Source organism: Macrobrachium rosenbergii, chromosome 6, assembly GCF_040412425.1.
Source record: "Macrobrachium rosenbergii isolate ZJJX-2024 chromosome 6, ASM4041242v1, whole genome shotgun sequence".
Classification (NCBI taxonomy): Eukaryota; Metazoa; Arthropoda; class Malacostraca; order Decapoda; family Palaemonidae; genus Macrobrachium; species Macrobrachium rosenbergii.
Window position 1 is genome coordinate 9,331,357 of NC_089746.1, and position 23,275 is coordinate 9,354,631.

General features: G+C 38.5%; 1 protein-coding gene across 2 annotated transcripts in view; it reads left to right on the plus strand.

The window, feature by feature from the left end:
* The window catches only part of LOC136839170 (mucin-2-like), a 112,057-nt gene that overhangs the window by 80,357 nt on the left and 8,425 nt on the right, over window positions 1-23,275 (plus strand). For both annotated transcript variants that reach the window (XM_067104859.1, XM_067104858.1), the window contains exons 32-41: window positions 93-222; window positions 1,590-2,027; window positions 2,586-2,641; window positions 2,869-2,998; window positions 10,764-10,895; window positions 11,450-11,553; window positions 12,699-12,834; window positions 13,276-13,659; window positions 14,208-14,263; window positions 14,547-14,676. In XM_067104859.1, the coding sequence (XP_066960960.1) occupies window positions 93-222; window positions 1,590-2,027; window positions 2,586-2,641; window positions 2,869-2,998; window positions 10,764-10,895; window positions 11,450-11,553; window positions 12,699-12,834; window positions 13,276-13,659; window positions 14,208-14,263; window positions 14,547-14,676 (1,696 nt within the window). The remainder of the gene's footprint in view (window positions 1-92; window positions 223-1,589; window positions 2,028-2,585; window positions 2,642-2,868; window positions 2,999-10,763; window positions 10,896-11,449; window positions 11,554-12,698; window positions 12,835-13,275; window positions 13,660-14,207; window positions 14,264-14,546; window positions 14,677-23,275) is intronic.

Consider the following 23,275-nt stretch of genomic DNA (forward strand, 5'->3'; position numbering starts at 1 on the left):
TCTCTGTAAAGTGAATATTTCAGTTTTAATTCTTTATGCTGAAGGTTTAATGTGCCTATATAACCTAGGCTTTTGATATCTTTCTTTGTCAGCACACCAACCTTGGAGTTAGAGGACAACAGCTTGCCACTCACTGAGCATTTAAGAATGTTATCAGAAATTCATCCTTATGAAAGAAAATATTCCAAGGAAACATTTGTTGAAGATATAGAGGAACCCTGTGTAAGTGTAACCTTGAAGTAAATGTCTGTAAAAGACACTAAAATGTACTTTCAGTTCCATCTTTGTTTTATATTTTGTCTGTTTTCTTTGGTCTTTCCTGATCTACTTGCCCAGCTTTAACTTTACCGTGTCAAATTTTCGCCTCTCTTCTAAAGGCCAATTTTTTGACGACTTTTTAAGTCTGCAAGTGTGACTTGGTGGTCTAGTTAAACTACTCTATAATAATCATTTGACAAATTTATATACATTTTAATTGCAGTAACATTTCAAATCATTTTTTTGTTGAAGTGGATTTATTGTCAAACTATTAAAAAAAAAAGTTGTAAGATTACATATAAAACCATAACATTTACATATTAAACAGTAATATTAACATAATCTAAACACATTAAAATATATTGAGAAACCTTAACAGTTAAAAAGTGTAAAAATATAAATATTCAAAATATGTTTCTTAAGTCAGATAAAAGTTGATGTAGCCCTGTTAATCTTCAACAGAATTTGCATTAACAGGGATTTTAAAATCCTTTAAACAAAAGAATGTTACATTTTTGTAAGCAGTGAACATGGATTGCTAAATAAATACAGTAGGTCTTACCACCTGCTGTCCATTCTTAGAATTGACGGCTTTTTGTTCGTCTGACTACAACTTGAGATTTTTATTTTTGGATCTCATGTACTCAACCATACATGGAACAAGTAATGACAGACATAGTGAACCCAGGAATTGCTCTTTAATGTCAGTAAATGACCTAATTTTATAGTACTTCGAAAGCAGTCTTTTTATCTCTTTCTTTAGAAATCTACTGCTGCATTTATCTAAAATACAGGTATACAGGCATTTTGTGTACATTGTTTCATGATAAAACTTGGGTTTTTTAAATTTCCTCATGAAACTGAGAAATGTGTTATAGTTTCATCAGGCTATCCATCTGAGTCTTTTTTTTTTTTTAAACCAGCAGATGCTATCTCCTTTCAAAGTAGGAGACTTACCCTCAAGCTTAAAGACAAAATAGAACCCTTTCTGGGGCTGGTATACTTAGTGAAAGGGGGTTTGTTTAGATCAGTGCCACTATTCCACAGGTAATTGACCTTTGTTCCCAGCAGGATAAGAGATTGGTCTCTTAGAGGGGTTTCAAAGATTTGTTGCCTGACTTTTCTTTACTGTGAAAAAGATAGTTTTCACTGTTTTATTTTGTCAGAGACAAAGTTTCCAGTTTGCTGTATTTTTGATTGGACTGAGGCCTTTGAATTTTTATTTTTTGTTTGGTGATATGCACAGTTTAATCCAGTTATATAAAATATATTGAGTGTTCTATATAATATTGCTGTAATTAAGTGTTATTTCTGATCAATTTTTTATCCAGGATGAAGATGAAGAGACAACAGCAAAAATATCGACAATGTCAACAACTTATTTGCCAAGCTCAAGTGATTCGTCATCTTCTTCAACAACTTCTGTGCCTGAGACATCTGCAACTACCTCTGTAATGTCAGCATCATCAACCTCTGTCCTTACAACACCAACAACTACAGTTCCCTCAACATCCACGTTTACTGTCCCCACAACATCCTCATCAACTACTGTCCCCACAGCGTCCTCATCAAGTACTGTCCCCACAACATCTACATCAACTACTGTCCCCGCTACATCCACAGAAAGCACTACATCTACTGAAACGCACACACCAACAACTACCACCATTGTTCCATTCCCAGATGGAAATGTTGATTTTGATGTTATTCTGCAGATTCATGAGCAAGTTGGTGCTGACTGTGATGATGAAAGCATGAATAAGACACAGGTAAGCTTAACTAATATCTAAATATGTTATGAAATTCTATTTTATCAGAGAGAAAGTCTGAACCATTACTTAAAAAGCAGATAGCTTCATTTCAGTGCCCATGTACAAATGAACCAAAGTCCCCTAGTAAATGCAGATAAATGGTTGAGGAAAAATTCTTTTGTGAGTACCATTTTGCTCTATTACTAATTGAAATGGATGTAACATATATGGTAAAGGTATCCCATGCAAATCTTAGAAAAAAATATACCAAGAGAAACAAAAAATAAAATATTTGAAATAAAATGCAAATGGGATTCATCAGTGCATGCAAACAATGGGCAGGTATATGTAGAGATGTGTAAGAATAGAAAAGAGAGGCCTCTGCTATGTTCACCTGCTGGTAGCTAAATATTTTAACTGCTGTATAGACTTAAAATACCTTTCAGTACCTGAATGAAATGTTAAAGGTCTTTCAAATTGTATTCACATAGTCCAATAATATACTCTTATGCAATTTTTTTTTGTTTCCTCTGTGTATTCAGATATTCTGACTGGTTTTTTTAACTTCTTTTATAGGAGGTTGTTCTTGACAATACTTTCTATGAGGATGATCTCAGCAGGGTTTTAAATAGGTGGAGTAGATCTCAGATTCTGGTCTTTTGTTGTAAAATTGAGATTGATCAAGCCTATAATAACTTGGCTCTTCTGTTATACAGTAATTGAATTATGTTTGTTGACCTGAAATCTCAAATGCATTACTATTGCAAATTTAAATTTTGAACAACTTATTGTATATATCAGTACATAGTTATTTATTGCAGTAGTATGTTGAAGATAATTTATGTTTGTTACTGTACAGGTTACAAGAGAGTGAGAATGGATTTGCGGTGGCTGAAACTATAATTACCCAAAATATTTCTGCCTTGAATGGTGATTCATTTTGGTACTATACAAGTAATTCTGGCACATTTGAAGTAGCCCCAAGTAAGGTAATGTTTTCTTAATTTTTGTAAAATAACTGAGAAAAATGACATTTTTACAACAAAATAAAGTTTTAGATATACTTACCAAGTAATTACATAGCTATAGTTTCCACTTTAACGGCAGCTTAGATTCAAAATTTCATGGGTAACGCTTCAATATAGTTTGTGCAGGTGATCAGCCCGTCCCACTAACAGAATATTGGAACGACCTAGCAGACAACTCTCATTAGTTTTATGCTTTATATCCATCAGAGGGGAGGAGGGTGGGCTGCGATTCTGTATTTACTTGGTAAGTAAATATAAAACTTTATTTTTTTTTATAAAAATGTCATTTTTATATAAGTAACTTACCAGGTAATTACATAGCTGAATCCCACATTGACAGGAGGTAGGATACACGGACATATAGGTATTGCCCACGATGTGGTTAGGTTCCAAAAAACCCATTGTTTGTTGAAAAAATCGTATCTCAAATATGGCCTAGCCTACACTAGGGTAATCAGTACCATCTATACATGTATGGTAGCCTAGCCTACACTACACAGTATACTCTATACATATACAGTATAGTAATTATTAGTGTCAGCTAACTGTGCAGGTTCAATGCAGATTGACTTACGATAATTCAGTATAAAGAGAAACTGAATAACAAACAAGGCTTAGCCTACACTTTGGTATATCACATATGGTAGCCTAGCCTACATTATGCTGTACTCTATTTTCACATATTAACACCATATTATACAAACATCAAAATAACGAATGTGCATCTTTTTCATGGATCTTTTAAAAAGTTATGCTTTACTACACTGTATCCAGTTGTATATGTTCTCATATTGCTTTTGCATTATAGATTGCAATCATAGCGATCAAATGTTTTGTTTTGGGAATCGATCACATGGTGTTTATTTCGCCGCAGTTAACTCAGTTCAGAGCACTTTTCTTGTTTCTAGTTAGCATAAATGAATCTCTAGATACTTTATTTTTTAAGTTGAAATAAAACTTAAATATGTCTCGTGAAATTAATTTAGCAATTTTTTTCGTCAATAGATGACATTGGCGGCTGGCGGTTTGGGGGCATGTTTGTTTTGTGTAAAAAAAATTAAGATTCCGTTCGCTATTTTCTCTTGATTTCATTGTCATACTACGAGCTTTACGTATTTATCTTTTATCGGTGTGAAGACAGCAGTAATATGTGTTCTTTCATGCCCAGTAGTTTTGATTAAAATACTTTCTCTCCAATTTTATTTATGGTCGGATTTTATCCATGTTGCCAATGCATGATAAACCTCCCTACTTCAGTAAGAAGGCACTGAAGCAGGGGGCAAGGTGCCAAGCGACCAAAGCCAAGAAACACTTTCATCAGGACGACACAGCCCGAGCCCAAAAATTTAGTCATTAGCAGCTTGAACATTGTTTTCTCAGCTTCAGCTACAGCTTAAATTTACTGTAGCAGTATATTTCCTTGCCAAGCTTTTCTCCAAAGCGTATAATTGTATAATGTAAAAATATATCAGTCCTATTGTAGTAAATGTCATTTTTAACATAACTATGGTAATTGTTTAACCGTGCGATGGTTGAAATACAAGCAAAACAGTTGTTATCCAATTCGGTTATTAGCAAAACAAGTTTCTCGTTCGGTTGTTTATAGCTGTTGCACGAATTTTTTCGCAAAATTATAAGGTTACTAACAATACTTTTATCATTCTCTTACTTTTTAACTAGACGATGGAATAAAGAGATGGAGAAAAAGAAGTTGGTCTCTCTTGCTGCATGATTGTATGCGCTGTTGCCTGCGCAACCCGCCAGCCAAAACAGTCAAGGCTGTCAAAATTTAAAAATATTTTCTAAATATTGTCGTATTGGTATTAATTGCTAACCCCATCGTAAACTCGAGTTATTGTAACTCGAGCACTACCTGTAGTATTCTACTCCAAAAACATTAAGTCATGTAATGAATATGAAACAGAAAAGTTGCTAGCATTGAATACAATGCTTGTTGTTCCTTATTAGTTAAAAGAGCCTGCAGTGTAAAACTGCAACTGGTTGTAGCTCAACTTAACCTGTAGTGGCGTGGCAGTAGAGCCAAGGGTCGCCTCTACTTAAGTGGGGGCTTTGTAGTGAAGGAGTACTCCGATGGCTACCAAAGCATCAGTGGAAGTTATGCAGCTAAGGAGTTATCCAATAGCTAGCAAAACTTAGGGTGCCCTTGCCCTGGGCACAGTATCAATGTAAAAACAACCAGATACACTGTCACCGACACTGAAATAACACCACAACCCATCCACTGAGAGTGGTGGGTGCTCCAGGTACTTTATACCTTCTGGCTCCTAAAAAATTCCGTACCTCATCAGAAGGTGAAGAGATATTAGGAGAAAATCTTATACTTCCTCCTGCCATAACATACCAATCACTATCCTGTGGTACTGCAGAATTTATATGCTACTTAGCTGGCGCCAGTCTGGAGTTGGCGCCAGGCGAGCTGTGGAAGCTTGTGTATTGGTATAAATATCACTGGTGCCGGACTGTAGCTGGCGCCAAGTGAGCTGGGTGCCAGCCGAGCTGCTGGGAGATCACGAAAGCCTTAAGCTCTAAAGTTGGTGCCAGACTGTAGCTGGTGCCAGGCAAGCTGAGCACCAGGGGAGCCCGAAGCTCTGGGCACTGGGGGTTTTATAGCTGGGGCCAGACTTGTAGCTGGCACCAGGTGAGTTGGCTACCAGGCAAGCTAGCAGCTCGAGGCTCTGGAAGCTCTAAAGCTGGCGACAGACTGTAGCTGGCGCCCAAAGAGCTGGGTGCCAGCAGAGCTAGAAGCTCAGGTTTCACTTCTCAAGATATTGAGACATGAAGGACTATATACTTCCAGTAGGCTGATGCCAAATGGAAGTAAGGGACATATATGCCTGAAAGCTACTGCTCAGATAACCTTAGCTTTCACTAAATGAAGGCAAAGTTGTTCTTCTGAATCTGAGTGTTTCAGAAATTCCCTTAAGGATGAAGGACAATGCGATCTTAATCCAAGGGAGAGGGGTTCTTGACCAAACATCAAAGGACAAGAAAGCCCTCAAGATTATCAAGTCCTGTTCAGGTAAATACCTAAAAAACTCCAATTGGACAGAGTTCACTCTTTTTCCTCAAGAGTTGGTGAGCGCTCCTGGTTGCTTGGAGCATGCGCTGGTGCCAGATTGTAGCTGGTGTTAGGCGAGCTGGACACCAGGTGAGTTAGGAATTTGGGAGCTGGCCGGAGCTCCTGGAAGCCAACGATGTCTGTTAAGCTCTGAGGGAGAAAGAACGGATCAAGGTCTCGGATGGATCCTCGTTCTTGGCCAAAATCAAAGGAAAAAATGAGATAACACATCTCTTGCTTCCTAGCTGGGTGTGAAAAAGGCTTGCGAGGTCTTTGAGAAGATGATGAAAGATCCAGGTCTTTGTGCTTAACCAGGGATAAGCATGGATTGGTACCTCTTCAAGGAAAGCGACAGAACCTAGATCTTCTCAGAAACAAAGAGGCAATCTGCAGCAGGGTTAGAGGTGTCTAAAAAGAAGAGACAAAGAGTCTATAATAGCCTCTGCAACATGTCTTGAAGACTTTGAAAGACAATCCTATGACAGTCCGGCGCCTGTCTGGGCAAGAGCGGACCCCCGTGGTTGTATCTCTGAAGCTAGGTTGTCTGAGAAGACACAGTTATGGGGAAAGATCTTGAAGAGTCCACCAGTAACTGGAAACTGAGCCTGAGACTGTTCAGCACTTCCTCGACCACGTAGAAGGATCCTCGAAGAGGCAAACAGGTCCAAGGTTGGCTTGCTTCATACAATAAAGAGATTCTGACAACTCAGGGTATTGAAAGGCCATGATGTGTAGGACAAGCTTCTGATGGCCTAGTACATCCTTCGACGCTTAGCCCCTGAATAAATCAGATGACTAGAAGACTTGATTGATCTGTCAACAGAGGAAGAACTCTGCTGTTTGGTCAAGAGGAAATGCTGGATCCAGCTTCCCTGCTTAAGTAGATGTGTTAGGACTGAGGTCTAATCCAAACACACTACCATAAAGCTAGGGTTGAGCAGTACTAGGGCCATAAGAGAGACACTTTAGCTCTCCAAAGTATAAGTGAGGTTCCGTTCTTCTTGGGGACCAAGTCCTGACATCTTCTCGGTTCTTCAAATGGGCTCCTTTGACCTAGATCTGAGGTGTCGAGAAAAAGACTAGAACTAAGCTCAGCAGAAGAATGAATTCCCTTGCACAAGTCATGTTCAGACAGCCACCACTGGAAAACCGACTACTGTAAAGAAACCTGGGTCAAGAAGCAACACGGGAGGTGTCCAACTGTGTTCTTCTGTCCCGGTGAAGTTACTGTCAAGAGCCTCTGAGCCATTTTTTTTTTTTAAGATAATGAAGTCAGTTGACATGTTAAGACTGAAGTAATGCCCAAACAAAAGGTGAAGTCAAATGCAGGAAGAGCTAGTAATCGGGAGGTCAAAGCAAAGACTCCCGATTGGGAAGCCCCGTCCCGAAAGGCGGAACTAAAAAACTCTCTGCGGTTTGGACTAGGATCTGGAAGAGTGCTCCCTGTATATCCAAGCTTCTATCCAATCACCCAGGAGAATGGGTGAAAGAACTATCTGGATCGTCTCCCTCTTGACCTTCATCTACCGTCTAAGAGAGAGAAATGAAGAACTGTGGTCATGCAGCTCATCGTCAGGAGTGGAGTTCTAGAAAAAATGTTGAGTGCTCCGAAACTGGCGTCAGAACAGCATCATTTGGGAGCGATAGCTCGTTGCAACTGTGTGAACCTCACAGTTGAAGAGAGCACCAGAGATCTCCTTCTAGAGAATACAAAACAAGAGCGGAAAAAAAAAACTTCCAAGTCCATACATGACAGGGCATGGAAACAATCCATGGCGCCGAGCCTCTGACACTGGACACTTGGACACTAGACTTTCAGTGGACGGTGCAACAGGCCCAACAAATTACTAAGTTGGTGCTGAATGGTCTCCAACGAAGCAAAGGAGTGGACGAAATCGACTTAGAAGAGTGAAGAGGTAGCGTCCGTAGTCCCGAGTGTGGTGTCAGATAACTGATAGCTGGTTCGAAACGGACATAGGACACAGGTGGACACGCAAATGTGAGCTCAGACACTGGGCACTCACACACATATGGACGCTCGAAACTGGGCTCTCGGAAGTTGTGAGTTGGAACTCGGGAGCTCGGGACTTGGGCGCTAGGAACTTGGGAGCTCAGAACTCAGGAGCTCAGAACTCGGAACTTGGGAGCTCAGAATTTGGGTGCTCAGAAGTTGGGAGCTTGGAATTTGGGCACTTGGAAGTTGGAAGCTTGGAACTCGGAACTTGGAACTCGGGAGTTCGTAACTAGGTAGCTTGGAACTTGGACACTCTGAACTTGGGCGCTCTCTGACTCTGTCTGGGTTCGGGGAGCAATGACGACAACCACTGACGCACCAAGACTGGGAAGTATAGTTTTACAATGGCTGAGATAAATCCGAAAAAATGCCATTGGTGTCACTAGTCTACACTTTGATCCTTAACTACTGGAATCCTAATCTTGTTCACTGGGATCTGTAAACCAAAAAAACGTCATCAGTGCCACTACGCCAAGGTAAGCATATCTTCATTGACGCCTTTTCAATGGCTGTCCATCAAGACCTGCGGACAACAGGCTCGACTGAGGGGTAACTATCCAGGGCAAAACCCTTCTGGACTCACATGGACCGACAGTATGCCTTCTCCCAGGTTTGCAGGGGAGTTTGAGAGGGACTGGGTTTATACAATCTGATAGGGCTGGATAGTTACCTCTACTACACATCCAACAAGATGCCTTTCCAGGGGCTGTCTCCCAATACCTGGGACCACAACAGGCTGGACTGAGGGGCAACAACCTGTGTTAACCCCCCGACCTCCCTTGGACTTCCAGTTTGCCTCCTCCCAGGTTTGCAGGGGAGTTTGACAGGGACCTGTCTAGGAGCATCGGGGGATGAGTAGTCACCTCCTCCACTGCACTACACTTCTCTGTAACAAGGTTAACATCTGTTAACCAAGACACAAAACTAACAAAGATAAGGAAAGAGAAGCAAGGGAGGCAGGTGTGGGAGCATGCGGTAAGATGGCTAGTAGGAGAGAATTTCCGCCAGGGTGCTAGTGCTGGCGCTGCGTGCATGAGAGAGGGTGCTGGGGGCGAAGCTGGTGCCTGAGATCGGTGCCAGCAAGGTACGTAGCGTGAGCTGGTTCTCGGCTGTCGAGAACATCAACTCGTAGCCACCAACAAAAACCCCCAATTCTCTCCTTACCACTTTCTGCTTAACACTTGAGTTCTGCAAAGGAAGGTGTGACAGTTATGTTAAAAAATTATTTACTGGGGGCTTCCAGGAAGCATAGGTCCGGTAAATAAGTCGTAATTGCAAAAGTTACAGGCTTAATGAAATGGCAAAATACCCAAGAGCTACTTTCAAGGCAATTATCGGTGGTTTGCGCGAAACATATGGCCGATAAACAAGTCATAAATTGCCAAAATTATGGCCTAATGAAAGATACTAATGCAATGTTGTAACATCTGAAAATTACTTCAAAGCAAAAACATTATCGGTGTCTCACTAGTAGCCTATGGTTGGTAAACAGTTCATGAATAGCAAAAGCTAATGCCTAATGAAAAGGCGTAACATACGCCGATTACTTGATAATGCAATGCCATAATCTGAGAATTAACGCCGATTACTTGATAATGGAATGCCATAATCTGAGAATTACTTTTAAGGCAAAACTATTATCTACAGTTTGCTAGTATATTAAGGCCATGAAACAGTTCATAAATTGCAAAGGTTATGGCCTAATGAAAAGCCTAACATACACCAATTATTTTATAATAGAGTGTCTAGGCCAATTACTTTATATTGGAGTGTCGTAACACTCGAGGATTACTTTTAAAAACAAAACTATTAATGGCTTGCTAGTAGTTTATAGCTGGAAAACAATTCATAAATTGCCAAAGTTATGGCCTAATGAAAATGCGTAACATACAATTTACTTTTATGATGGAATGTTGTAACATCCGAGAATTACTTTTAATGCAAAACTATTATCGACGCCGCCAGAAGCCTAACCGTTGAACAAACCAGCAATGCAAATGGCGTCGTTTACCGATGGATCGATGATGACTGAATTAACGTAAAACAAAATAAGAAAAAACTCATCCTGAAAGATTTCTGCTTGAAGGCTACAATATACTTGTTCCAGTGGTTGATTTAAAGAATCCTCCATTGGAATCCGGGGAAATAACCGGAAACTAATGAAAATGCTACCACCAGACCAGGTGTTGTCACCACGTACGACAGGAAACAAATGAGAATTGTTTGCCATTCCAATATTCTGTTAGTGGGATGAGCTGATCACCTAGACAAACTATATTGATGCGCTACCCGCAAAATTTTGAATCTAAGCTGCCGTTAAAGTGGAAACTATAGCTATGTAATTACTTGATCAGTTACTTACATAAAATTTAGTATTTAAGTAATTGGTGTCACAGTATACAATGTCTTCATGAAGCCTTATGAGGAGCTGAATAATGTTTGAAGTTATCATTCCAGTATTTGATATAAAACACACTGGAAAGTATATTAGGAACCTCGATCTATTAAATATAATATTTGTGTTTTTATATGTTCTAGTTACACTATATTGTATCTTGTTCTAATATTCTATAATCTTTATAGAAAGTTTGAAACTTCACTTCAAATGATTTTTTTCTGGCTTATCATTTCAGAGTTATAGTCCTGATATCCACATGGGATTAAGTTTAATGGTTGTGCTTCCATCAGCATCTCAAAATGGGGAAGAAGATATGATAATTTTACTTCTCACATATCCTCCAAAACCCAGCAACCCAATCATTCAGGTAGAAATTTTGATTTTCTATAGTCTTTCAAACACTAGGATTGCTAGGATGTGGCCAGTAAAAGAATACAGCACTGCCAAATCTATTTAACCTTTTAAATCTCACCCTCAAGGTAATCCCTCTTTTATGGCTTTACCTGAGATCTGTCATTCACTGTACCCTGCATTTTGTTTTATAAAGAAACAGCAGTGAGTATATTTTGATTGTTCTTAATGATTTTTCTTTCTTTGCTGTGCTTTTTGGATACAATAATCATGGTTCTTACATTAATAACACAGTTTGTTTAATGCATTAATACTCTTGAGCAGGCATTTACAAGTAAAAACTTTTAATCATAACACAGAGATATTCGGCAATGCACAAATCCCTTATGTGCCCCATCCTAGTGATCTTAGAGTGCTTGAAAGCTATGAGCTGTTTTACCTCCAGTATTTTATGGATTTTTTATTGGAATTGCCATAAGACTTCTTTTAATGTCTATTACAACCATGTTAAATATGCCTAATCTGTTTAACTTTTAACACTGACATGTCCATTTACTTTGTTTTTAAAAGATTATGCTAGATACAGTTGTACTTGATGAAGGATGCCACAATGGAAGTGTAGATTGTTCCACTAACTACTCATGGCCTGAGATAATCCAGAGAGTCAATGAAAGGTAAGTTTTTTAATGTCAGAATTTAACCATAGAAAAATCTTGAGATATGTATGAGGTAAATATTGTACTGTATTGTATCTTTCTTTGGGAATAACACTTCCATTAAACATTTCATGCAGTCTACGTAATTAAAAAATTGAAAGAAGTATTGGTCTACCAGTTGTTCCTTAGTATTTCTGTTGAAACTTCAACAAGAGAGATTGTACTTTTCTGCAAGTTGTAGTTTAGTTTTATACATTCTCTTTAAATTTGCATAAAGTGGAAATGCGTATTGTGTAGGAGAAGGATACTGTATTATGTTTTGTTGTGTTTGTATTTAGTAATGAAAGGCGTTGTTTTAGCTGTTTCAGTTGTAAGTATACATGTAATAGTGCTTAACTACCGGTATTGGTTATTTGTCCGGTGGTGAGTCGAAGGTTTGGTTTTGATCAGAGATGGCCGTTAAGTCAGTCTCTTCATAACCGTGATACAGAGTGGTTCGAGCTAGTGGGGACTCAAGAATGCAGCCATAATTATCAGTATCTGCAAATCCACTGAAGTATTCCTATTCATCTTAAAGTGCATTTAGGGAAACTTCCTTTAGGAGATATGCATATCTAAATGTAAGGATAATTTCTTGCGGTGTGCTTTGGATGAGGGTCGTGAAATAGAGATTGTGCTCAGGCCAATCTAACTACAGTATTTCGAGCTAGGAACACTGAATGCACCAATAGTAAGTTAATATCATTTGTTTAGTTCATAAACACAATGCAGTGTATTGATATAATCACAATTTGAACTAGCATAAGAACGAAGTAACCTGGGTGTCGTAGCATAAGACTTGATCCGATCGTTTAGGCTATACGATAACACTAACGATTTGAAATGCTATACTGTACTTATTCTGAATGAGTCAGAATAATTTTAAAGTTATCTATTAAATTAACTGAAATGTGAAGTTTTAGTAGCTGTAGATGTCTGAGTAGTAATTTATGTTAGAGAATCTTGAAAACAGTTATTATACAAAGTAAGCTCTTTTTACATATAATAAGCCTTGAACACAGTTTTAATGTTAATTTGCATGCGGATACAGTATCCACAGTAATATATTATATAATAAATATACAATAATTTCACCATTTAAATCTTATCATTTTTCCTTGCAGTGTTCCTGATTTAGATCTGAACACAAGTACATCTTCATTAACTGAGCACATTCAAATGTTATCAGGTGTTCAACCATTTGAACGAAAATATGTAAACATAACTGACGTTACGGATATTGAAGAAAAAATAGATTGTGTGAGTAAAGGGATTATAATTTTACTTGTTTTAGATAATGAAACAATTTTATGTTCATTAAATGCAGGCTAATTTTTAAACCAGCTCCTAAAATTATTATTTAGAATAATAAATGTAATACTGTATACTTTTATGCAAGCTTAATCCCCAAGTGTTACATAATCTTAGTGTGATTGGCTAATTTCTTTGAAGGTTCAAATTTTTATAATATTTTATCAAAAGATTTTATTCAGAGGGTAAAAGTATGCTGTATGACTATTAATAAACATTAATTTTATGTTTTTTTTTTTACTTTATTACAAAATAATATTCTTGACAATGTTTTTGTTTTTAGACTTTGTATTTATATCAAAACAAGTCACAGTATGTTGAACTATCTCTACTGTTTTATATATATTAATACTTAAAAAGTTTTTATCACTAATACAGTTTTTAATACAGCCTCCAGAAGAAACATCGACAACATCAACAACGTATTTGCCAAGCACAAGTGATTCATCATCTTCCTCAACAACCTCCATTGTGCCTGTGACGTCTACAACTACCTCTGTAATGCCAACATCATCAGCTTCAACCTCACCAACTACAGGTCCCACAACATCCACATCTACTGTCCCCACAACCTCCTCATCAACTACTGTTCTCACAACAACCTCACCAACTACTGTCCCTAGAACATCGACATCAACTACTGTCCCCACTACATCCACAGAAAGCACTATATCCACAGCAACAACTACAATTGTTCCCTTCCTTGATGTTATTGTGCAGATTCACGAGCAGGTTGATACTGACTGTGATGATGAAAACATAGATAAGACACAGGTAAGCTTAACTAATATCTAAATATTTTACTAAATGATATTTTTATCTGAGAGAAAGTCTGAACCACCACTTAAAAGAGTACATCATCATTTCAATGCCTATGTGCAAATGAACCAAATGTCCCATAGTAAATGCAGTTGAAGAAAAATTGTTTTGGTATTTATTTATTATAGAAAGTTTTGTGAGTACCATTTTGCACCATTACTAATTATAATGGAAATGTAAAATATATGTTAAAGATATCCCATGCAAATTTTAGAGAAAAATTTATCAAGAGAAACAGAAAATGAAATATATCTGAAATAAAATTCAAATGGTATGCATCAATTAATGCATACAGTGGGCAGGTATCTTTTGAGCTGTTTAAGAATAGAAGTGAGAGGCCTCTGTTATCTTCAACAACCGGTACCTGAATATTTTAACTGTAAAGGTCTTTCAAGTTGTAGTCACGTATTTCGATAGTATATGTACTCCTATGCAATCTTTTTTTTTAATTTCCTTTCTACATGTAATTCAAATATTTGACTGGTTTTTTCATTCTTTTAAAGGAGGTTGTTCTTGACAGTACTTTCCATGAGGATGATCTCAGCAGGGTTTTAAATAGGTGGGGTAGATCTTAAGATTCTGTTATTTTTATTATGAAATTGAAACTGATTAAACTTATAACGTAGCTTGCCTTTTATAATTGTTGAATTATGTTTATTGACCTAAAATCTCAAATTCATTGTTATTATGAATTTACATTTTGAATAACTTATTGCAAATATCAATAGTTATTTAATGCAGCAGTACATAAAAAATAATACATTTTGAATAACTTATTGCAAATATCAGTAGTTATTTAATGCAGCAGTACATAAAAAATAATTTACACTCGTTATTGACAGGTTACAGGAGAGTGAGAATGGATTTGCTGTTGCTGAAAGTATAATTACACAAAATATTTCTGCCTTGAGTAATGATTCATTTTGGTACTACACAAGTAGTACCGGCACATTTGAAGTAGCCCCTAATAAGGTAATGTTTTTTATTTTTTTGTAGAAACTGACAAAATTAGTATACTGTATACACTATATATATATATATATGTAATTTATATATATATATATTGCTACAGATGTCCAAGGGATACTTACTTGATTCTGGGCGGCAACGGATGAACACAGGAGTTTCTTATATTATCAAGAAATCTACTGTATATTTATTACACATCTGACTCAATATTAGGACAACTTCATAGACAAACAAGGGAAAAATCTGTGGCTTAGGGCCTTCTTCATGTGAGGGAGAATTACGTAAACTCAAGGGTTCTCTTAACTAATTATATTTACATAACAAACACAGATCAGAAGAATGACGGATTACGGGGCAGGTAATGATAAGGGCCTGCTAAATGAATGAATCCTACACAGAATAAATATGCTACACCAATGATGTCTTCATAACAGGAAACATCGCTTTTGGGGGTAGAAAGGGGACTGCACATGGATAGAGCTGAGTGGTTCCACAGTTGAGGCCTATCTCCAATATATATGCAAGGCATTTACTTGCAAGAATAATAAGACGCTCAAAGGGAACTGAGGGAAAAGCACAGATGGTGCCAAATAAGTTAGTTCAACACTAAATGCATAATTATGTTAACACTGAATGCTCCAACACAAATTACTGAAGGTGATCGCACAATGGAAAATAAAAGAAAAATCAGATAGAGAAATAACAGGAATCATGACTGACTAAGAAACCTTATTCCGGTACACTACCTTCATCAAGCTAACGGTGTCCTCGTTCGATAGGTCACTGCCGATGGAGGAGGGAATTAAAATGCCACTTAAAAGGTATCCTGGTTCGAACCTGGGGGTGGAACACGTGGAAAGTCCAAGGGTCAGGCAAGGTTAAGGACATCTGTCCGCAGTGGCGTTCTGAGCGCTTCTCTCCCTCGATTTCCATTGCATCATCTATAAATAACCTTCAGAGATTATGCATCACGTCCAACATAGGTGGCACAAAGGTCAACCTTTGCCACGTTTTCTGTACGGGCCACATGGCAGCAGTCAACCTCGTGGAGGGTTAACATAGCGGCAGCACCAACTTTTTTATTTTGGCTCCTCCCCTGTCACTGCTTGATGCCAAGAAGGTATGACAGTCACCTGGAAAACAAGGCCTTAGGCAGTCATTTGGACAGAGAGAAGGGTTAGCTTAACCATTTTGGGGAATGAAGGAGAGAGTTTATAAAGGGGCGAGTGGAAGCCCACAGTTCTAGTAATTAAAATAATTGAAATGAATTTTATTTCTTTCTCTGGTACGTTACAGATGTAAAATAGGTGAGGTGGCTTGGAGAGAGGTTCCATTTGTTGCACCTCCCCAGCCAAGTTAGCATTCATACCCTAGATCGGGTGAGAATGATTACCAGCAAGCAAACTCACTTAAAGAATTTACTTTACTTCTCTCTCATTTCCCTTTGGTGCCATATAATATAACTTAAACTTCTGCGTAGCAGTTAATGTCAAGAGGCAAAACAGCACTGACATTTATGTTAACAAGGAATAAATACTTGCTGCTAGAAATGACTTATTTTTATCATTAAATTTCTGTTACGTTAAGGCAGCATTAATCATAATATTTTTCACAACGTAATGGTATAGTTAAAACAATGAATTAATACTTGGTTAATTCTAGAGATACTTCATGCACTCTTAATAATAATTAAATACAAATTTTGCACACATGCACTTAGTCTGCCTTGAAGAGGCATTACAATAAGGTAAACGTGGTTTGGTTAGGTGTTTCCATGATACTTGAGCAACAGCTCAGTACCATTCGGGCACTGTAAACACAAGGTCACGCGTCTGAGACTCGAGACTTATTACAGAGATTCAGAAAGAGAATAAATAACAGATTCAGAGTAATCAATGATTGTTAATAAAAGATGATGGTTCATTATGCCAAAATTACATTTCTTATCCTATGGAAAACGGCTAGAAGGCCAAAAAGGTAGTTAGAGGGCGCAACTCCTCCGGCAAAATCATTTGCCAACATCCACGATAATGGCACTGTGCCAAGTTGGCACTCATAATAATAACTAATGGCGATGGCATATCATGTTTTAAATGCTTCATGCTGCAGTAGGCATGAAGTGAAGTCATAGGACTTCTACAGTTGGCATATCTGTCAGTGGCACTCTGCATTGGCAGAGTGGATTAAAGCAAAATGGGGCCTGGATAAAGCATAAAGTACAGTAAATGTGAGTAATACTCAAAAGTAAGGAAGGGAAATGTTGAAGGAAAAGAATAAGGGATAGAGTTATAAGGAAAATAAATAGGTGAAGGACCCTGACATCCTCTTCTGGATAGAGGTGCCAAAGTCTTCGTAGGACAAAAGGGATGGCACTGTGCCAGGTTGGCACGGTTGCCAGGAGAGCTTGGGGGCTCTCTCTAAGCTACCTGGAATTATCCACACCCGTAGTATTTCCTCGGTGGAACTGAGCCCAGGGAGGGTATTTGAGTGCCACCTGTGTCGGCTTCTTTGATGGCTGACGCTGGGGCCCCTTTTACAAGTTCTACCATTATCCATCTCAGTTCCCTGAGTTCATCGGCCAAATAAGACATGGCAGAATCCTTACTCCCTGTTGTGTCTGTGGCTGACTGAGACAGAGAGGAGGCGGTCGTGGGAGGCGTGAGAGGCTCGCAGGTAAGGATGACCGGCTCAGGCACGGGTTGCGAGGCCGCACCTCTGGGTGAGCTTCTGCTGTGGTCAGGAGGATCCATCTCTCTTACTGGTATTGGTAGTGGAGCCAAGCCTGGAGAAGAGAGAGGGCCTGGGCTGGGATCTCTGGAATGGAGATCAGGGGCATGCACTGGTGCTGGCACTAAGGCAGGGCCAGGCACTAATAACTGATTTGGAATTTGCTCAGCGTTCGGGACTGACGGAGCTTGGCACTGCTTAGTGCACCCAAGTGACACTGGCAGAGATTGTAAATCAAGTGTGGGATCTCCTGGAGGGGGATATATTTGGGGGCCCTGGTACCGGCACAGTGGGAGGGCCAGGCACCGGAATGGGATCGGGAATTGATCTTGATGGAGGGGGCCACTGCACTTTGCACTCAGGTGGCACTAGCAATGGAACAAATGCAGGTGGTTGAGGCTTACACGTGCCTAATGAATGATTTGGAGGATTTGGCCCCCTGGACTGCTGTAACTTAGATGGGGACTGGAAGTCCTGCCCCAGGAGGAGGTCATAATCTCCAGGAATGTATCTGGCGACTGCAAGGTCGCAGATTTCAGATCTATGAGGTCTCGTAACCCTCAACTTGACCGTAGGAGATATCATCTTAAAGTGATCGATACCTTCAATCGTGACGAGTTTACATCTCTTAATGGTAGCTCCACAGGGAGCTTTGTCTTCCCTTATGAAGGACATTTGTGCACCAGAATCATCAAATGCCTTGACCTGGCTGGCAGGGCACCTACCTCGGGAAAGTGCCACATAAATGAGACCCTGGGCTGGAGGACCTAAGGATGTTGGGTCATTGACTGTCAAGGGTGTATCTGACTTATTATTATTAGGGCATTTTGCCCATTGGGCTGAGTGCCCATAGACTTTGCAAGCGGGGCATTAAGTCTGGCTATAATCTTTACCTGGCACTGTCCCATTGGAGGGAGCATCCTCCACACTAGTGGCTTTCAGAGATTCTAGCCATCGTTTTAGGTCCTGGGTCTTTCTGAAGATCCACTCAGACCACGTTTGGCCTGATTCCTATGGCATATTTCTCCACCTTTTCCTCCAATGCATACAGTCAGGAGTTATTTCAGAAGCTTTTATGATAGCTTGGCAGACAAGAGCAAGATTTCCTTGATCCTCAGGGGGGAGACCATTGAATACAATGGCACCCTTCCTTTCAAGGTGCATTCCAGGATCAGAGACACTTCTGCAGTAGAGGGCTGATAGGTCGTCAGGACCTTTTCAGCATGGTCGAGCCAGGCTTCAGGCTCGGCTTCGTCCCAGTTTCTGATGAGGGTGCCTATACTGCTGAGGGTTGAGTGAGGAGAGGGTGTTGGTGTGTTGTACATGTCATGAGCTGCCATTGCAAGCTGATGAGCTTTCTTTCTCCCTCTCCTGTCTTTCTTTCTCCTTCTGTCTTTCTCTCTCTTCTCATTTCTCCTGGGTTATTCTTTCTTTCTCCTTCTCCTGCCTTTCTTCCTCGCTTCTCCTGTCTTTCTGCCTCTCCGCCTTGGCATCATCTACTCTCTCTTGGATCCAATCCCTCAGGGCATGTCCTGATAGTCCCATGTCCTTCCCAGCAGACATGTAGAACTTGAAGTCCTCATTTTGCTGGGCTCTGGATGTCGCAGACATCTTGAGATAACGCTTATATGGGCATGACCTGTTAGAAAATCAATAAGTCTCGGAAGACTCAGGATGTCTCGAAAGACTCAGGAAAATTAATGTCTAAATAAGACTCAGATTTCAGGGTGTCTGAAAGTATGTCTGAATAAGGCAAATTTCAGGGTGTCTGAATGGACTTAGTTAAAAATTAATATCTCTGAATAAGACAAATCTCAGGGTGTCTGAAACACTCAGTTGTTCAGAATGAACGAAGATTAGTATGTCTAAATAAGACTCAAATCCCAGGATGTCTGGAAATATGTCTGAATAAGGCAAATTTCAGGGTGTCTGAAAAGACTTAGTTAAAAATAATGTCGGAGTAAGACATTTCTGGGTGTCTGAAACACTCAGTTGTTCAGAAGGAACAAAAATTAGTATGTCTAAATAAGACTCAAGTTTCAGGGTGTCTGAAAATATGTCTGAATAAGACAAATTTCAGGGTGTCTGAAAAGACTTAGTTAAAAATTAATGTCTGAATAAGACAGATTTCAGGGTGTCTGAAACACTCAGTTGTTCAGAATGAACGAAAATTTGTATGTCTAAATAAGACTCAAATTCCAGGGTGTCTGAAAAATATGTCTGAATAAGACAAATTTCAGGGTGTGAAAAGACTTAGTTAAAAATTAATGTCTGAGTAACACAAATCTTAGGGTGTCTGAAAAGATTTAGTTAAAAATTATTATGTCTGAATAAGACAAATCTCAGGGTGTCTGAAACACTCAGTTGTTCAGAATGAACAAAAATTATTATGTCTAAATAAGACTCAAATTCCAGGGTGTCTGAAAATATGTCTGAATAAGGCAAATTTCAGGGTGTCTGAAAAGACTTAGTTAAAAATTGATGTCTGAGTAAGACAAATTTCTGGGTGTCTGAAACACTCAATTGTTCAGAAGGAACAAAAATTAGTATGTCTAAATAAGACTCAAATTTCAGGGTGTCTGAAAAGACTTAGTTAAAAATTAATGTCTGAATAAGACAAAGCTCAGAGTGTCTGAAAAGACTTAGTTAAAAATTAATATGTCTGAATAAGACAAATCTCAGGGTGTCTGAAACATTAAGTTGTTCAGAATGAATGAAAATTAGTATGTCTAAATAAGACTCAAATTCCAGGGTATCTGAAAATATGTCTGAATAAGGCAAATTTCAGGGTGTCTGAAAAGACTTAGTTAAAAATAATGTCTGAGTAAGACATTTCTGGGTGTCTGAAACACTGTTGTTCAGAAGGAACAAAAATTAGTATGTCTAAATAAGAATCAAATTCCAGGGTGTCTGAAAATATGTCTGAATAAGACAAATTTCAGGGTGTCTGAAAAGACTTAGTTAAAAATTAATGTCTGAATAAGACAAAGCTCAGAGTGTTTGAAAAGACTTAGTTAAAAATCAATATGTCTGAATAAGACAGATTTCAGGGTGTCTGAAACACTCAGTTGTTCAGAATGAATGAAAATTAGTATGTCTAAATAAGACTCAAATTCCAGGGTGTCTGAAAATATTTCTGAATAAGACAAATTTCAGGGTGTGAAAAGACTTAGTTAAAAATTAATATTCTGAGTAAGACAAATCTTAGGGTGTCTGAAAAGATTTAGTTAAAAATTAATGTCTGAATAAGACAAATCTCAGGGTGTCTGAAACACTCAGTTGTTCAGAATGAAAGAAAATTATTATGTCTAAATTAGACTCAAATTCCAGGGTGTCTGAAAATATGTCTGAATAAGGCAAATTTCAGGGTGTCTGAAAAGACTTAGTTAAAAATTAATGTCTGAATAAGACACATTTCTGGGTGTCTGAAACACTCAATTGTTCAGAAGGAACAAAAATTAGTATGTCTAAATAAGACTCAAATTTCAGGGTGTCTGAAAAGACTTAGTTAAAAATTAATATGTCTTAATAAGACAAACTTTAGGGTGTCTGAAAAGACTTAGTTAAAAATTAATTTGTCTGAATAAGACATATCTCAGGGTGTCTGAAACACTCAGTTGTTCAGAATGAATGAAAATTAGTATGACTAAATAAGACTCAAATTCCAGGGTGTCTGAAAATATGTCTGAATAAGACAAATTTCAGGGTGTCTGAAAAAGACTTGGTTAAAAATTAATATGTCTGAGTAAGACAAATCTCAGGTTGTCTGAAAAGACTAAGTTAAAAGTTAATATGCCTGAATAAGACAAATCTCAGGGTGTCTGAAACACTCAGTTGTTCAGAATGAACAAAAATTATTGTCTAAATAAGACTCAAATTCCAGGGTGTCTGAAAATATGTCTGAATAAGACAAATTTCAGGGTGTCTGAAAAAGACTTGGTTAAAAATTAATATGTCTGAGTAAGGCAAATGTCAGGGTGTCTGAAAAGACTTAGTTAAAAGTTAATGTGCCTGAATAAGACAAATCTCAGGGTGTCTGAAACACTCAGTTGTTCAGAATGAACAAAAATTATTGTCAAAATAAGACTCAAATTCCTGGGTGTCTGAAAATATGTCTGAATAAGACAAATTTCAGGGTGTCTGAAACACTCAGTAGTTCAGAATGAACGAAAATTTAGCCCAAGCTAACATAAGCATTTATGTATATTTTATTTTGTAGAGAGACACTGAAGAACTAAATAAAAAAAAGGCTTACAGGGTTATACACTTGTTGTGTGTAAAGAAATTTTCCTTGCACTGTTAAATATTTTAAGTGTGTCGTAATGAAAACAGCACATCGATCCTATCGAGTACTGTATTAAAATCTCCAACACATGAGGGTAAGACAAAAATGCTTAATCTTATAACATGCATGGGGCAGTCTGGACTGCTGAGAGGTTAAGCATGAGGAGGAAAGAAATTGTTATTCTCCCTAACCAAAACAAACCTTTACTTTTGGTCTCATGACATCTGCCGTTAAATGGATGAGTCAGGTGGTTGGTGGTTGGGGGGGTCTCTTGACCGTGTGTCTGGCTTTTTTTTTTTTTACCTGAGCCTGCCCTTTTCCCAAGCTCAGAGGTTCCCGTGGTAATGAATGAAAGAGGAAATTCTCGCTGATATATTCATCAATAAATAAATTTACAGGGATATTACAGGCTCGCCAAGGAATATCCTACTCAGTTAAAGAATTAAAGGTTTATTACCTTCAAAAAAATGCGGCAAGATGCATGGACGTATGGATAAAAATTAGCGAGCGAAAGAAAGGGATTTATATATGAGCACTGTGCATGCAGTTTTTATAACAATGGAATTTCTAATGGAACTCACAAATCAAAGCTGGCAGACAGTTAGGGATGGGCCCACGTGGCCTGGAATTGAAGATTCAGTGTCGGAATTACTATTCTCTTGTCTTGAGAGCAGAAATTTAGATTCCTAAATACTTCCTAGCTTTTCTTAACGAGAAGAGAGAGAGAGAGAGAGAGAGAGAGAGAGAGAGAGAGAGAGAGAGAGAGAGAGAGAGAGAGAGAGAGATAAATCCAGCGATGTAAAAATAGCTGGAGTCAAAGCCTTTGATGGTCGCCTACAGTGTGCCCATCTGGCATAGGGCCTCTATTCCTTTTATTTAACTTCGACTGAGTTACTCCCTAGCTTCCTATACTTAAAACTTGCAGCTAAGATGCGATAGCACAAACATTTAATGGAACTGTTAATACGCTCTCTGTTCTCATGAACTAATTTGGCATGCACGTGGTCTATCAATTACCTAACACTGATTGCAGTCACTTTTTGCACCTAGCATAAACCTAAACAAAATATTTCGACATATACTTATGCTGTGGAACTGGCTCTTCTCATGTGCTTAAATGGAGGGGGTATGATATCAGAGTCGTCTCTAATTATGCAGGCCAGCTAGCAGTTGCTATTCCACTGATAATTGCAAAGCAAATGCATACTTGGCAAGGGTCGCCAGTTGCTACGGATGTCCGCAGGATACTTACTCGATTCTGGGCAGCAACAGATGAATGTAGGGAGTTCCTTACATTATCAAGAAATTTACTGTATTTGTTACACACCTGACTCAATATTAGGACAACTTCGTAGACAAACAAGGGAAAAATCTGTGGCTTAGGGCCTTCTTCATGTGAGGGAGAATTACATAAACTCAAGGGTTCTCTTAACTAATTATATTTACATAACAAACACAGATCACAAGAATGAAGGATTATTGGGCAGATGATAATAAGGGCCTGCTAAATGAATGAATCCTACACAGAATAAATATTCTACGCCAATGATGTCTTCATAACAGGAAACATCGCAGTGGGAGTAGAAGGGG